This window comes from Amphibalanus amphitrite, unplaced genomic scaffold (genome assembly GCF_019059575.1).
Source record: "Amphibalanus amphitrite isolate SeventyFive unplaced genomic scaffold, NRLGWU_Aamphi_draft 000055F_arrow, whole genome shotgun sequence".
In the NCBI taxonomy this organism is placed as follows: Eukaryota; Metazoa; Arthropoda; class Thecostraca; order Balanomorpha; family Balanidae; genus Amphibalanus; species Amphibalanus amphitrite.
The window spans coordinates 1,223,614-1,239,444 of NW_024881551.1; the positions used below are offsets into that span (position 1 = coordinate 1,223,614).

The 15,831-nt window shown below is 52.3% G+C and overlaps 1 protein-coding gene across 1 annotated transcript in view; it reads left to right on the forward strand.

The window, feature by feature from the left end:
* The window catches only part of LOC122378115, a 54,732-nt gene that overhangs the window by 26,650 nt on the left and 12,251 nt on the right, over positions 1–15,831 (forward strand). Inside the window, exons 2-4 of the mRNA XM_043358791.1 lie at positions 5,053–5,175; positions 7,969–8,139; positions 15,065–15,209. Of these exons, the coding sequence (XP_043214726.1) occupies positions 5,053–5,175; positions 7,969–8,139; positions 15,065–15,209 (439 nt within the window). The remainder of the gene's footprint in view (positions 1–5,052; positions 5,176–7,968; positions 8,140–15,064; positions 15,210–15,831) is intronic.

The following is a 15,831-nucleotide window of genomic DNA, read 5'->3' on the forward strand; positions in this document are numbered from 1 at the left end:
TTATGATATTGGCATTTTCCTGAAACTCCATTGGTGCGTGTCAGACATCAGACAATGGAAAATGTTAAAAAAATATCATGCTAAAACACAAGGCTTGCTTAATGTTATCTATAAGGCAAGTCCAGTGGCCCTGCGAGATCGCACTAGCTCAGCAGTCGGAGGGGGGGGGGGACAGGCTGAAAAGCCCGGGCGGGCGCGCTGGCACGGTCGGACCGGCCGCGGCGGCGGGCCAGGGTCGGTTCCCAGTTCCGACTGGTCGATCTCGACGACGGAGCACAATGCCGACGGTCGTCGGACACGACGCCGACCCGCTGCGTTCGGAGCTCTCGACACCGCGGCCGCCGGCGGCGGCCCGGCCCGGCCCGGCCCGAGACTGTCGACTCCGAGCCGTATATGCGTGACGAATGCCGATAGAGGCCGGCGAGGTTTGCCCGTCGCTCGGCACGGTCCAGATGTGGCGGTAAATGTCCGGTGCCCGGATAGAGGCCGAGCATGACAGTCTGGGCACGCCAGCAGCGCCGCTGAAATGGCCCCAATCGAGCTATGATGTGCTGAGCGTGGAAACTGGGCGGAAATATCCGACAGGAGAACGCAACTTTAATATGTAGTGAAACACTACCGAACCTTCATGTTTCTCGATTTTTTTGGAAGTAGAAACAGGAGATGCTGAGGTCAATTCCGATTACAACTTCTATGGGATATGACCATAGTGCAAGGCAGGTAATTCGAAACAATGTTGCACAATTGTTATAGGCTTATATGATGTCCATTTTTCCATGCAACAATCAACTTCCAAAGATAAACACAGCTTTCTTTGTCGACGTTTATTTATCTTGCACCATCAACAGTCTCTGGCGATAGCGGACGATAGCTTCACAGTTGCATCAATTCCAGAGCCGATCAGTTTCTGCTGCTGTGAATTCCCACGTCAAAGAAGCATTGTCGTCATCAAACAGAGCTGCAGTCGAGCGCTGGTGAGCTGTCGGCCCTCGACGGCTTTTCTTTGCATCATTTCTATATACCTCGCCTGGTTTCTCGCTTACGTTCTATATTTTCACCGTGCTACTCGTCCCTCGCTTTGGTTATTTTTGATGAAATGTTATTGATTGCTGAGCTTCTCGCGAGTACAATTTGGTTGCAAGGTTCCTTATAGATCCTCCTGTTTCTCACCCTTTTCTGCCTCTCTTCTAGTCTCCTTTCGCTCGTTTGCCTTTCCTAAGTCATAGCCAGCCGGGAGGTCAAAGAGCTGCAGATAGGTCTGCTGCTGTTGCCTGCCAGTGCCGCCTCTCGTCCCGTTTCTGCGTACCGTCAGCGGCCAGGCACGATCCGCCGACGGCTCCGTCAGTCATTGGCTGTTCATCGGACACCGGGCGCGCGCGGCGCCTTCTTCGATCACACTAATGAGCTCATCTCGCACCTCGGCGCCGGCCAACGGACCGCTGTCAGCCAGACGTCTCCCTGCCGCGCCGGGGAGGTGTGGTCCAGCCGCGGGGTGAGGCCGCCGCGCCGGCCTGATCGATACGAGAAATTGATCCAGGAAATTTGGAATTGATGGAATGAGAAGGATTTTGCGAAATAGTTTAGTGCGACGGATTCTACTGTTTACCACGAATCACATAGGGTACTCTCATATTATTTGTAATCACATCACCTTCCAAAAAGTGGTTTTGCCTCCGACGACTGCACCGGAAGGCGCCGAGTTGCCAAAGACTGTGACTGCCGGACCAAAGAGACGGGACCCGGTTGATTAGGTCATCTGCTCTCGGTGTGACCGTTTTTGTGTTGGTCGGCCGATGGGGGCGAGGTCTCGGATTTTGAGACCACGGCCGCCGCCACCTTTGGCGGGATTAGAGCCATTATCGTGACCGGAGTTTTTGCCGCGGGCGCTGCCGAGGTCACTGATTGGATGGAGTGGAGCGTGGGAGGACTGGAGGGGCGGCGGGAAGCGGGGAGGACTCCGGGGAAGAGGCGGGGAACGTGGAGGACTCTGGAGAGGAGAGGACTCCTATGAAGGACGGACAGTGAGCTGGGAACTGAGGGAACGGCGAGAAGGGGGAGGGCTCCTATTGAGCAGCGGGGAGCGTGGGAGGACTTCGGAAGAGTGGAAAGGGACGGGGAGGACTCCAGGAGAGCGGCTGGGAGCGGGGAGGACTCCAGGAGAGCGGCTGGGAGCGGGGAGGACTCCAGGGGAGCGGGGAGGGAGGGATTGTATGCAGACTGCGCGTGGGAGAACCCGTTGTACCGTTAGCCGCTTTGTGAACCTACTAGAATGCAGCAGTTGAACAAATGCTTGAGCTGACAAATTATACAACTTCAGCCTTGGAAATGTCACGGAAAGCTCAGAATAGCCATGTGCGGGGGTGCCACGCCCAGGCCCTGATCAATGGATGGCTCGGACGGGTGGCCATTCCCGGCATCATTTCCGTCGCGCGGCCAGGTCCGAGCGGCGGCGACGGCGCCCATCAAACGTCGCACACGGGCCCGACGGACGGCCCCTCCCGGACAGCTGCGGTCGTCCGTCAGCGGCCACCCCTCTACCCCTCCCGGCGCCGGACAGACGACCGATCCCCTCTGCGCTCCGTCCGACTCCTGGCCGACCACCAACCAGTGGACACTGACCACAGGCCACTGACCAAAGGCCACTGAATACTGACTATCGGCTCGGACTTCTGACCAAAAGACTGCTGACCACTGGCCACTGACCTATGACTGACTGACCTATGAGCCACTGACCTGACCTATGAGCCACTGACCTGACCACTGACCTATGAGCAAAGATCAATGCCATTTCGCTGACCTCTGACTTGACCGCTCATCAGTCATCACTGACCCATCTTTGATCTCTCACCTTCTGACCCCTCCCGGCGCCTCCGACCTCCCTCTCTCGAGCTCTGACCTGACTCCCACCACCCGCGGGGACAGCTGTGGGCGGTCGGTCGGCCGGTCCGGTCTACTGCACACGGTCGGCCACTCGAACACGCGTCACAAATGGAGTGGTCACCTAATGGTGCGGACGGAGGCCGGCGAAACGGTCACGCGCGATAGAACTGGCCGCCGCGCCGCGTGTCAGCAGAGCGGGCCGTGATGGGTCGGGTGTCGGGAGGCCTGCAGAGCCAGACGGATGAAATGGAACGGAGATGACCCGTAGATGAAAATGCAAGCGTTTCGTCTGCTATGATTTAAATAAAGTAAAATTTGTATGTGGAATGATGCAACGAATATCACAATCCATTTGGGGAAAGCCAAGCCGACCGTTCACTTAACACGAAACGTTTCAGTACCACACCACTGCTCTGGAAGCTGAGCTTGTAAAACTAAACTAACTGAAACCTCTGTCGACACATGCGGCCGCGACTCCACACTCCAATCTAATCTTGGCTGCTGCGGCGCCGCGGGACGCTGGTGGTGACGGTTTGCTGGGAGTTTTTGCCGGAGCGGTGGGTCCAATTGGTCGCTCGGAGCGACACCAGAGGTCAACGGTCAGCAGAGGCTGCGGGACCGCTTTGTGACCGGGGAACCGGCGCTGCACGGACAGGGCCTGGTGTGGGTTCTGTGGGAACTCAGGGGAGTGCTCGTACTGTCCAGAGGTCCACTGGTCCACTGTGACGGGTGGGGATGCTCTGACGGAGCTGTGACGGTACCTGTGACGGTACCTGTGACGGTACTGTGACGGTACCTGTGACGGTACTGTGACGGTACCTGTGACGGTACCTGTGACGGTACCTGTGACTGCTACAGATAGTGACTGCTGTTATGGCTTACGGGACTGTTATATATAAGTAATGTCAATGATACAGTGACAGTGACAATGATGCGATTATGACATATCAATGATGGTTACAGTTGTCGGAAGTAATAAAGATGAAATGATCGTCGCGCTTAACGTGCTCATACCCAAAGGCATTTTTAGTTTACTTTTACCATTGTAATATTATACACACCTGTATAACGCTTTCAAGTTATCATGGTTAAAGGGACCCTCCCACCTTCAAAAAAGTTAATGAATTGGCATGAAAGTGATGTCGCTCGATTCAGAAAGAGCAAAAACAAATATCTACCAAATTTCACCGAAAAATATTCACCGGTTTTCAAGATATTAGACTTTTACTTTTGTTTACTTTTTGGGGATATCCGCTGTTCCTAGCGACTTCATTTTGGAAGTGCGGCGTTCGCGGCAGATGTTGCGCGCAAATAGCATATACCACCACTGCTTTACAAAGATGTTAGTATAAGGTTTTAAAATCGTTAGATCACCGCTGACGTCACAAATTCTAAGGGGGCATCTCAATGTATTAGCCCCTTAGAATCCGAAAACTGCAAGTTTGAAATTCCATATCTCCGAATTAAAGCATTTTTGGATGTTGTGAGTGCCGAAACCGGTATTTGCAGGCCATGGCCACCAATTTGGCTATCTCAACTCAAAACTAATGTTAAGGTGGGATGGTCACTTTAACGCTGGTGTCTCTGCTACGGCAAACAGACGTTGTTTAGTCGTCCAACTTTATAATCGTCTCATCTGGCCTCTGCACTTCAGAAAGTCACTCACTTGTCTGTTGTTTTTGCGACTATTTTCCCGCCAAACAAACCATCTCGGCCGGACGTCCAGAGTTGACTTCCGCTCTTCGCGCTACTCCCTGTCGACGTCTCTTTATTTTTAGGGCGCTGATTTGAGCAAACTGTGGAGAGATGTGGCGAAATTCAATGAAGAACGCGTAAAAACAGACGAGAAGTGGGTGGCTGGGGCAGGTGTTTCACGGAATGGTGATAGCATCCGTCTAAAACAAAGTTATATGAAGTTATATAACAACGAAAAGACCATCAGGATCAGCCAGCAGTGATAAACTACGCTCTACAATGTACAGTACTTTCCGCCGAAATGATGTGTACTTAGGTATGATTATTCATAGTATATGAGTGACCAATTTTTCTGTTATCAGAGCCACGAACTATTCGAGCCAATGATCGTATTTATCTGTGCCCTATCAATCGCTTGGTGCGATATCCCCATGGCGTGCCTGACAGCCTGCTGACATTGGCCTCCCTCCGTTGCAGCGTTTCACGTGGGGACCGTCTCGACCATCGTTAACTGCAAGATGGCGCGTCAGATGTGCGTCAACCACCCCAACTGTCACTCCATCACCACGCTGATCCCGCGCCTCTGCGGCCAGGAGCTCGGTAAGCCCTCCCCTCACTGAGACACGCTCACCTTGGCTATAATATTATATCAGTCATTTGTAATACCTTTCATCACCACCATTCCATTTTTTTTTCACACCACATTCTCCCCCGTATAAAGGCCAGCCAACTGTTGAACAGGCACTTTGAATTAGGAGATTCATAGACGACTTTTGCTCTGGTTGGTGCCATTCTGCTAGCCTAAGGGCACAAGATAGCCGTTAGGCTAGCAGAGTGGTAGCAGGCTGGTAGCGAGAACCAACACTGCGAGTAAATAGATGCAAAATGCCAGTCCACTCACTTTTTATATTTGAGCTGCTTCCGAGCAAAGATGCACCATCAGTTACATGTATGTAATTCTAAATTAGTGTGTTAATGTAGGCAGCGGATGAGCTATTTGAGCCGCTCGTTCAGCCACTGCGGGAGTTAGTCAGCTCCAAGTTATGCCTCCATCCAAATGCGTCCGGTAACCTGGTTAGGTGTCGTGGTCGAGCTGATGTAACACCGTGCCGACTCGCCGGCGGTCTAATCCTCGGGTCTGGCACAGCCCCAGGCGGGCCGTAATGCATGCTAGCCCGCGTGGGTGTCGCGTAGGCGTAAAATCACCCAGAAGATTAATCCAAATCCCTGGTACTTGTTCAGTCATGGGTGGTTCGTACGTGGGCCTACATGTAAATGCTCTCAGCCACAATTGCAATGAATTACGAGTGCTCTGGTTTCAACATTCATGCAACTCCAGCTTTTACTTTATTGTATTTGTTGGCTTTCATTTTGCTGCATCTTTTTATAATTGGTGTAAATATAAAATTAAGATGAAGCGTCTGTTAATCAAAAGCTGCAAAAATTCAATGTCAATCTTTCTCATTTTGTTGAACTTTCATGGCAATTCCAGCTTCCGTTTTTCAGCCCTCCCACGGTCACATTTCACTCCTTTGAATTTGAAATCCTCTGTTTTCGCGTGGATGGTTCTGTCCCGCGGGCCTGTCACCAGCAGCACGTGGGTCGCCGGGACAGACTGTCTCTGAGGAGCACTGCTCACGGCGCCGCGCCATGAGCTGCGGGCCGCGGAGAGGAGCAGGGAGGGTGGATCTCTGATCTCCACATACACCGCCCACTACCGGGGATAACACCGCGGCGCAATCTGAGCCCTCTCTGGGGCATGTTCATATGCATGACTGCCTTATCCGTGCCGCTCAGTAGCCGAGATAGAGGCCGACCGCCGCACCGAATATCGGCCTGAACGAATACGGCGAGCATGAAACTGTAGAGAGCGCGATGATAGCGGACGGGAGGGAGAGATAGAAGGAAATATTTGGATAAATCTAGTAATGCTTGCGGTGTTGGAGATTGAAAGGTCTGAAAGTGGATTCTGATATTGCTCTTTCTCTTCAACAAATGATATTTGTGCGTTTCCCTTCCTTAATACTGACAGCACATAAAACGCATGCATCATCTGCATTAGGTGTTAATTAACAACTTGGCATCTTTCGAGTGAAGGCTGACTTAAAACCGTGTAACTGCTGTAGCGCTTTTAAAAGTGTCATGATCTGTGTTTGTCTTTTTGGTTTGTTTTTGGGCCGGGGCAGCTTTTTCTGATTAGTTCAGATTACTTTGAGCACGCATCGTCAGTTGCGACTAGCTCAATGCTCTATGTTGCTTGTGCGAACTCATTTTTACCTCACCCCATATGCTGTAACATAGTTATCTTTTGCACATCAAACCAATGTCTTTCGCTTAGCACCTTTTGAACTCTGTCAAATCTCTGTCACTCGGAGATGTTTACTCTGTTCTCTCTCGTTTGGATGGTCTGAGAAGTTTGTTCAAATTAAAGACGAAGAAGAGCAGCCAACTTTTGTAGGCCTTGTTTTCGGCTGTGCTTTTCGCTCCCTGCTGAACTCAGCAGCGGCTAATGCCTTTGTGATTACAGAGTCAAGGTTTGGTTATATCTCGTCTGGTGAGGTCATCAAAATAATTTTTTACATTCTTAAGTTCTTTTCCAGAGCAATGCTGCCTGAAATTTTGAAATACTATATCTTAACGTACATTTATGGAAGAACAACGACCGAACATTTCTTCGAATTGTTCAGGATTAGAATTCCTGTACCGGTCGATGTGACGCTGAAATTGACGTCATTAATAACAAGAGTAGGCCGTCACCTGACTAAATGGCTCCCAGATCATTAGGCTTTGGTGGGCAGCACGTCTTTTCAGGGGTGCTTTGTTGCCTTCCAATTAGGATGTCATGTCAGCCACGCACACAGGCAATTGATTTGCTGCACCTAACATTATATTCATGACGCACCGCTGAGAGTGGACGCAGGACGGTCACAGGGACCAACCGTGATCAATGGCTGATAATATGGTACAAGAATTTCCCAAAAATTTATACACGTTGATAAAAGATCCACCACAGCACTGCTTCACTCTAGGACATATCAGCTGCAAAAAGCAGAGAGAAACAAGTACTCGAACTGGACAGATGATGTGACTAACACACGGGCCGCGGCTGTTTGGCGACTGGGCTGCAGTGCCATGTCTGTCAGCCACTCCCGTTGACAATGGTGTTGGCTGTGGTGATCTCGCAATGTGTATGCCGCTCTGTTGACTGTGTGTCTGCTACGTCCACAGTGGCCTGCTGCCATGTGACTGTGTGTCTGTTACGTCCACAGTGGCCTGCTCCCATGTGACTGTGAGTCTGTTGCGCCCACAGTGGCCTGCTACCATGTGACTGTGTGTCTGTTGCGCCCACAGTGGCCTGCTGCCATGTGACTGTGTGTCTGTTTGTGCTCGCAGTGGCCTGCTCGACGGTGACGGTGACCAAGTGTACGGCGGCGCTGCGGACTCTGGTGGCCTTCCAGTTCTTCCAGCCCACGTGTCTGTGCAAGGAGCCGCGCATCGACCCCGAGTGTAACAAGTATCGTAACCTGGTGTTCGACCATCCGTGCTACACCGTCAAACAAAAAGGTGGGTGCAGACGGGACGGCGAAGGCGCACTTCTTGCGAGAGTGGAGGGCTGGAGGCATGCGGTACGGCGTAGAACGTATATGCTTACATATTCCCCAGGGTAGACGAGGGTGCTGTGAACCGTAAAAGAATGCAAAAGGTGAGCTAGTGCAGACGAACACGGAATAAACTGGTGGCTAGTGGCTCTAACTTTGCCACCGAGAGTCTGAAAGAACATAGCTAGGGGCTATGTAGGGACGGTGATCCATGAAACACGCGTGTGCAAAATATCACGGTCAGACTGCGGGCATTCTAATGGGGCCGTCGAAAATGCAAATTCGCCACATGCAGACAGAAGAACCTATATGCAAAATATCGTGCTTGACAGCGTGTGTGAGTGTTCTATCCGGAATCGGCCGCCATTTTCTGCGTTGGGATCCAGTGCACGGGAGGCCGGTCGGCCACGGCGCGGACCACAGACAGCCGAGGCCAACTGTAGCTCGTCGACCGAGCGCCATCAATTACCGATGGATGGACGGCGGTGGCTCCTGCCGACCACCGCAGGTCAGCCCGTGTTTTGGTGCTGGTTAATAGATGACACGGCCGGGCACTGGTCACTCAGGTGCAGGCTATCTCCATTGGCTTTTTCATGCTGTGTATTTGTGAGTGCGCTCAGGGAACTATGAGAGCTTGGTGTAGGGAGCGTTGAAAAGATTGCTTGTTTTGGGGAAAATTTGATGGTGTATTGGAGCTCTCAATCGCCATTAATTAAATGAGGGACTGGACCAAACACGCACAAAATCCACCATTATAAAACAAAACTAATCACAAATTTTCTGTTATGAAATGTGAAATTTGAGTTACAATAACGATATTTTGTATGGTGCTACTATCCATGTTAAACTAAGAAATGAACATCGCTGGACCCATAATATATCAGATGATATCCCCGACGAGCGTGCGTCTAATTTCGCCTGTAGCCAACGATCGCAGCGCTGCAGACGTGCGGAACATTTCAGGAAACCCAGGGTCGGCGAATTAAGTCGTCACGCGAACCGACACAGCTCCGAGCGACGGGGCTTTCGACCGCTCTTTCGCGGGTCGTATGCAGGGTCACTGCGCCTCTTCACTCAGAAAACACTTTGAGAACATTTTTGAATAAGGGCTCATATGAGTGCCAAAACAGGGCTCAAATCTGTATGATTTTAAAATCGGTATCAGTTAGGCGCCCTTTTCGGGCTCAAAGTACATTAGCCCCGAAAGCGGCTTCAGTTCGTCTTCCTTTTCGGGCTCAATTCGAGCTGCGTTTTAGGGCTCCATACGACGCATACGACATTCCGCCATTCCGTCTTTTGCTGTTTTGCTGTTTTCAGTGCAATGTGTTGGTGTACCTACCGCCGTGATTTCAAAATGAATGGTAAGTTATTAGTTATCAGTTATCGCTATCTTTTAGAAAAAATCAAGATGTTGATGCTCATGCCATTTTAATCCCTTATCAATTAAAATTGTGGTGGCATTTGTTCAGAAAAGGTCTGATCGTGGTCTGATCTACAATTGTGGCGCCGTTGATACGAATACGCACGGGTTTGATTATTCGTTTTTCTTGTATTTGCGCCACATGAAAGCATCATATCTGGATTCAGGATGTCAAATAGTGTAAGAATGTGCAAAATTTTTGTCTGGTTCTTCGTGATGATGTGATTGAAGCAATGCTTTCAAGGGTAGGTAAGGATTTTGTTACTTGTTCGTAATGGTTATCTTGATGCTCAACTAAAATTAATCCTAACCTTGCCTACTAACCTATTAAGTTAAACTTAGTACCAATACCTACCAACCTACAACCTATTTGGATCTTTCATATACTTATAACATGCTGCTGCTTCTGCTAACATGCTGCGGAATGCTGGTTGACATGATGGAATGCTGGTATCACAGTGTTCCATGTTTCAGAATTTTAGGTGAATAACCACACATGATGGGGAAAATATTTTCATCCTAAAAATATGACAAGTGGCTTTATTTCATCTTTGCTAAAAAAATATGTCAAAAGTTTGATTCAACAGCCAGCTGCCAGGTTACGCATGACTTGACAGTTGATGCATCTAGGTACTCTACATCATTTCATTTCAGATCCTGTGAAGGTTCTGACAAAATCTGAGGTAAAAAATGGCATTATGCAGTTTTGCGGAAAAACTAAATCTATCTCATTTTGTCTTCAGATTTTTTTTTTGTTGGGACACCCAATTGAAATCCAATTTTAGAACACTGTGACACCATGCCTGTGTGCCAAGTAAGAGGAAGGGTCTACAAGTATACATCAAGATAACCAATTATGGACAAGTTGAGACTTGAGTCATGAGCTCTTATTTGTGGTTACAATACCTTCAACTGCATGATTTTGCACAACTTCCATACAGGCATCCAGACTGGAAAAGGTTCAAGTCCATACTTATTCTGGTGCTTGAATATGGCAGTTCAAAGATGGAAGGCATACGATGCTACAAAATGAAAAAAGTAATTCAACTTACAAAAAATAGGTATTCATATCTATCCTAAACTAAACTAACCTAAACTTACCTAACCTAATCCAACCCAACCCAACCACCCCAACCAGCCCAGCCCAGCCCAACCCAGCCCAGCCCAGCCCAGCCCAGCCCAGCCCAGCCCAGCCCAACCCAACCCAAAACCTACAGTCTAAAACCTAGAGCTAAAACCTGCAGCCCAAACTGGAAAACATCCATATGGTACGCCGGACGCCCGTGAAGCCGTCATGCGCCGAAGTTCGGCGCAAGCTATTTTGCAATTTGCGCTGAAATTTCTGCATTATTTGCGCCGAAGGTTAGTGCCCTTTTGCGTCAAAATTAAGCCACTTATACAAAAAGCACGTTTTCATCTGCTGGCCAAGGTTTTATAAACCAGACAGAACGCTCTGGGCCTTAACCACTCCTGACTCCCATGTTTGAGCGTCCAAATTAGTTGATGTTTCCATGGAAGCTGAATACCACAATACGTGTAGCGCACTGTAGCATCGTGCCGTGAAATAAGGCTCGGGACGGAAGTTCCGGGGTCACAATAATTGGTGTGGCGGTGTTGTCGCGGCTGGCGGGCGCCAGCAAGGGGTTTAAGTTTACGACACCACTCTTGTTTCAGGAGAGGTGTCAGCGATTCGAGACTACTTGGGCATGCGGGCAGCGGGGTCGGCGTGGCTGCCTGCGGCTGCGGCCACACATCTTGGCGTCCTGGAGGCGGAGATGCTGATGGTGGCATGAGTCATCACTGGCTGCCCGATTTCCATGCTCCAAGACTCGCCGTGAGGGCCGAGGCGGGCGTCGTGCCGATGGAGAGATGAGGAGGGATGCGCTGGCATCGCGCCTACTGGCGAAGGCGCTCTCCCTCCCGTCGGAGGACCCGCCGCGTCGTGGCGGAAGCCCCCCCCCCCCCCACCGTGACTGAAGTCAGTGACCGGCTGGAGAGAGCGCGGGGGAGCGGTGTGGGACCACTGGAGTGGCGCTGCCCGCCGAGGCGCGCTTATCCACGAGACTGCCCCCGTAGACGCCAACAGACGGCGTCACGGTCCACCTGGACCGGCTGCCGATCGGGGCGTCCGCGACAGCGAGGAGGAGTGCTGCGGAGGCGTGCCTGGGAGCGCTCCCCCAGCGTGCGACGTGGGCCTGGGTCAACGGGTCTGCGACCGGGGGAGTAATAGGAAGGCGGCGCTGGGGTCCTCACCGAGCACCCAGACAGTACAACATTGGTACTGCGGGAGGCGGCGGGGAGGATTTGCTCCAGTTACCGATCTGAGATGGTGGCGCTCAAGACGGCAAAGCAACATCTCCTGGAGCACCCGTCCTTCGAGGAAGACCCCATAATCATTTGCTCCGACTCGCAGGCGTCGCTGGCGACGCCACGAGGTGGACAAGTGGCCCAGACACCCCCCCCCCCCTCATCCCCTAGGTGCCGCCATCTGGGAGTATATGATGGCCCTAGTGGCTGTAGGGGGCCGAAGAATCCACCATAGAAGGAGGGCGGCGATAGCCCGATTAAGCTGGGCGTCCAGTAGAGCCTCGGCTCTATCATGGGCATTGGGCAAGGACTCTGCGAGCACCCCCGTCTCCTCCATCTTCGACGGCACTCCAGTCAGAAAGCTGTCCCCACCCGAGTTTCCCAGCAGCATGGGCCACATGAAACCGAACAGCGCCGAGCCGCTCGACGCTGAGGACCAGGCGAGAGTAACAGTGAAAAGGTGAAACGCTCGAAACGGCGCGCGCCGCCGGCCGAGGGCGCCGAGCCGGCCCAGGCCGGCTGCGGGTCAAACAGAAGCCGTCTCCGCGGCGGCCGCCCAGTGACAGCGACTCGGACTGACGTCGAGGCACCGCTGCCGCCTCCGCCGACCAACCCGCCGCCCAGCAAGGGCAGTTTGAAGGCGGCTGCGCCGGTGAAGGTGGCGCGGCCTGGCAGGGGCCGCGGCCGGCCCACTCCCAGCTACCCGTCCCGCGAGGTGCTCAGTACCACCGACTCGTCCGATTCTGAGGCAGCGCCGGCGGCGGGCCGCCGCCAGCAGTGACGACGACCGGCTGGCGGCGTTCGCGCGGGACTTGTCCGACTCCTGGTACTCGGACTTGCCGCCCAAACTGGACGCCGGCGGCGTGAGCACCAGCAACGCCAATAAAAAGTCCACCTTCATCCGGCTCTTCTCGCACCGTGTCAAAAGGACTACGCCGCGCGGCCGGCCGGCCAACTCGAATGAGCGCAGCGAAGGGCACACGTCCCCGACGGCGGCACTGGCGCCTCCCGCCGCGCCGCTGCCGGCGTTGCTGGCAACGCCGATCCAGGCCCATCGATTTCTACTGTTTTGTTGCCTACGTGCCGCTGCCGCCGCTCAGCCAGCACAATGGCGTGCGGGTGTTGCGCTGTCGGATCGAAAAGCGGCTCGTGCAGCGGACGGACGGGTGCGGCCCGCGCGATGAGCCGCCGCCGCACACCGAGCTGCGCCGCGCGGACGTGAAGGTGGAGCTGGCAGCGGCCTGCTCATTCCCCTCAACGGCGTCGACCGGCTCTCCGGCGATTTGCGGTCAGAAACGCCGCCGCTTCTGGGACCCTGCACCCTGGGACCAAGGTGTCAGAGCGCGGCGCTGCCCGTGAGACGTTAAGTTAGCACAGGCAATGTCGTCTGCACTCCTTGCAGTTCATGTTGAATACACAACCATGTTGCGAAGTAATAGGCGCCGGGTTTTTCAGTTCATATAACTTTTTCCCTGGCTATTACACCCCACAACCGAACACTGACACCTTGCACAAGTATGACTGTGTGTATGAATGTTAATAAATACATGAACCAATGTTGTGTTTTCGGTTCCAGTACCTTCTTTGGGCACCTCGGCAACAAGTAAGTAATTCGTTAGCTTTGCCACACCTAAGATAGGCTCCCACGTTGTTATTTGCTCCCGGGTTAACATAAACCGGTTTAACGTAACTTTTGCATCCCGGCCAAAATTGCCGGGTTAACTGTCCCACCGCTCGAGACTGGCGCTAGGCTGGCCGAGCAAAAAAAAGTTTGTCCGCGGCTTCGTCTTATTCGCAGCTGCTGGACACGGGGGAGGGGGAAGGAGGGGCTGCATCGGACGAAAAGCGATGAGGTGAGCCCTAATATTGGCTTCACCACACAATTTGAGCCCTCAAACTGGATTCAGGTGAGCTCGAAAATGGGGATCGGGCTGAAAACTGGTTTCATAGTGAGACTAGTTTTAAGGCTTGACACCGATAATGGGTACTGACTGAGCTCTGTTTCTGCGATCAATGATATACCGATTAAAGGGATCGGGTTGAGCCCTCAAACTGGATTCAGGTGAGCCCGAAAATGGGGATCGGGCTGAAAACTGGTTTCATAGTGAGACTAGTTTTAAAGCTTGACACCGATAATGGGTACTGACTGAGCTCTGTTTCTGCGATCAATGATACCGATTTAAGGGATCATATGATCCCATGTGGCGTTGCTCAGAAAGTATTCTCGAAATGTGCTGTCTGTTTTGAATATGGTACATTAGCCCGAAAACTGGTCTCTGAGACCGAAAATGGGGACACTGTTTTCTCAGTGTTCAAGATGGTCTGAAATTCTCCGGAACTGGCCGGGGACCCATCACGTTCCTCGGCAGCCGGATGCATACGTCGGCTGCCGTCCGGTTCTCTGACCCCGCTTCATTCGGAGATTTCCAGGAAACCGCCAGTCCGATCACGGCACGCGGCGGTTGGTGACAGAGGTCGCCCTCCCGGCCGCACGAGCGGCACCGATCGGCGGCGGCACCCCCGCGTCGAACCTATTACGGCCTAATGCATCGGCGGCCGGCGGCGGCGGCTCTCTTGTGCGGCGCGGCTGGGCGTCATTCCGGCGACACGGCTCACAATGGCGGCGACCGACATGAAGCCGCGCTGCGGCCCGGTCAGCCCATAGTCGGTGGCGGCTGCCGCCGGCCGGCCCCGGCCCTGAATACAAAGCGGGCCGCCCGGTCGACCGCGGCGCTCGGTCGGAATGGGGTGAGATCGGCACCGCCGGCCGACCGCCCGTTCCACCGCGCCCCGGTCGCGCTATACGGCGCACCCGGCCGGTTTAGCGCCGATTTGCAGCAAATGTAGTGGCAGAGAACAGCAATCATAGCGTGGATAAGCTCACATATGGCGGTTTAAGATGTCAGCTTATTCGTGGAAAATATGTGGACTGCAGTCGTTGGTTATCCAGGATTTCAGCTCATCAGGTAATCGAGGCCCCTGAGTCCTGACAAACAGTTGACAAGTCACGCTGGTACCTGTTTAATTCGCTCTTTTGAGCATCACGAAATTTGTACCTCTCATTGCACTGTATAAAACTGTGATCTCTATCTAATGCTCCACCTTTCTCACATTTGCATTTACTTACGGAACAGTACTCACATCCACGTATCTTCCTCCGCAGACAAGGACCCGTACCCGGTGCACGCATTGCCCACGTGCGGGTATGCGTTGGACGCGTGCCGCCGGCAGGCGCACTGTTCGCGGCTATACGACAACTTCATCAACTCGTGCGACTTCAGGGACAACCGATGTCTGATGACAAACAGGTGAGGTGGAATGTGTGGCATTTTTGTGGAAGATTACTGTGTCTACCGCGGTTATGTGGAACAGGGCGTATTTGTCTGTGAACAAGAAACACGCTAATGTGATCGCGAATTTCTCTAACTTACCATGGCTACCAGCTAAGCTAACTGTCATTAGTGGGACGCTGGTCCTCGAAACGTGAAAATAATATAGCAATTTGCATTGGTGCGTAATGCGTACTAAAGGTTTAGACTACATAAGTTAATGACTGACAGAAGTATGCACTAACAAATAATGACAATGATTTTAGGGATGACATAAAGGTGCACCGATAGCAGGGCACACTTGATGCAGACATGTTTGGTTTAATGTGAACGGGGACATAGCAGGTACATGTATCGTTAAGCGTGAGAGCTCAGTAAGATCTAGTTTCCTTCGCGTAGCATACTTTTATCGGTGGGAATCAAAAGAAGACCGTCTGTTTACGGCCACGTAATGCGATATCCCAAGGGGTGGGTGCTCAATAAACGACACAGTTTAGAAGCTGGCTATGCCAAGTATTTGATTTATACCTGATTCCTGCTCATAGCTGGCATGCACAGGAACGGTTCTAGTGACCAGTCGAAGTCAACGGCCGCAGAATTT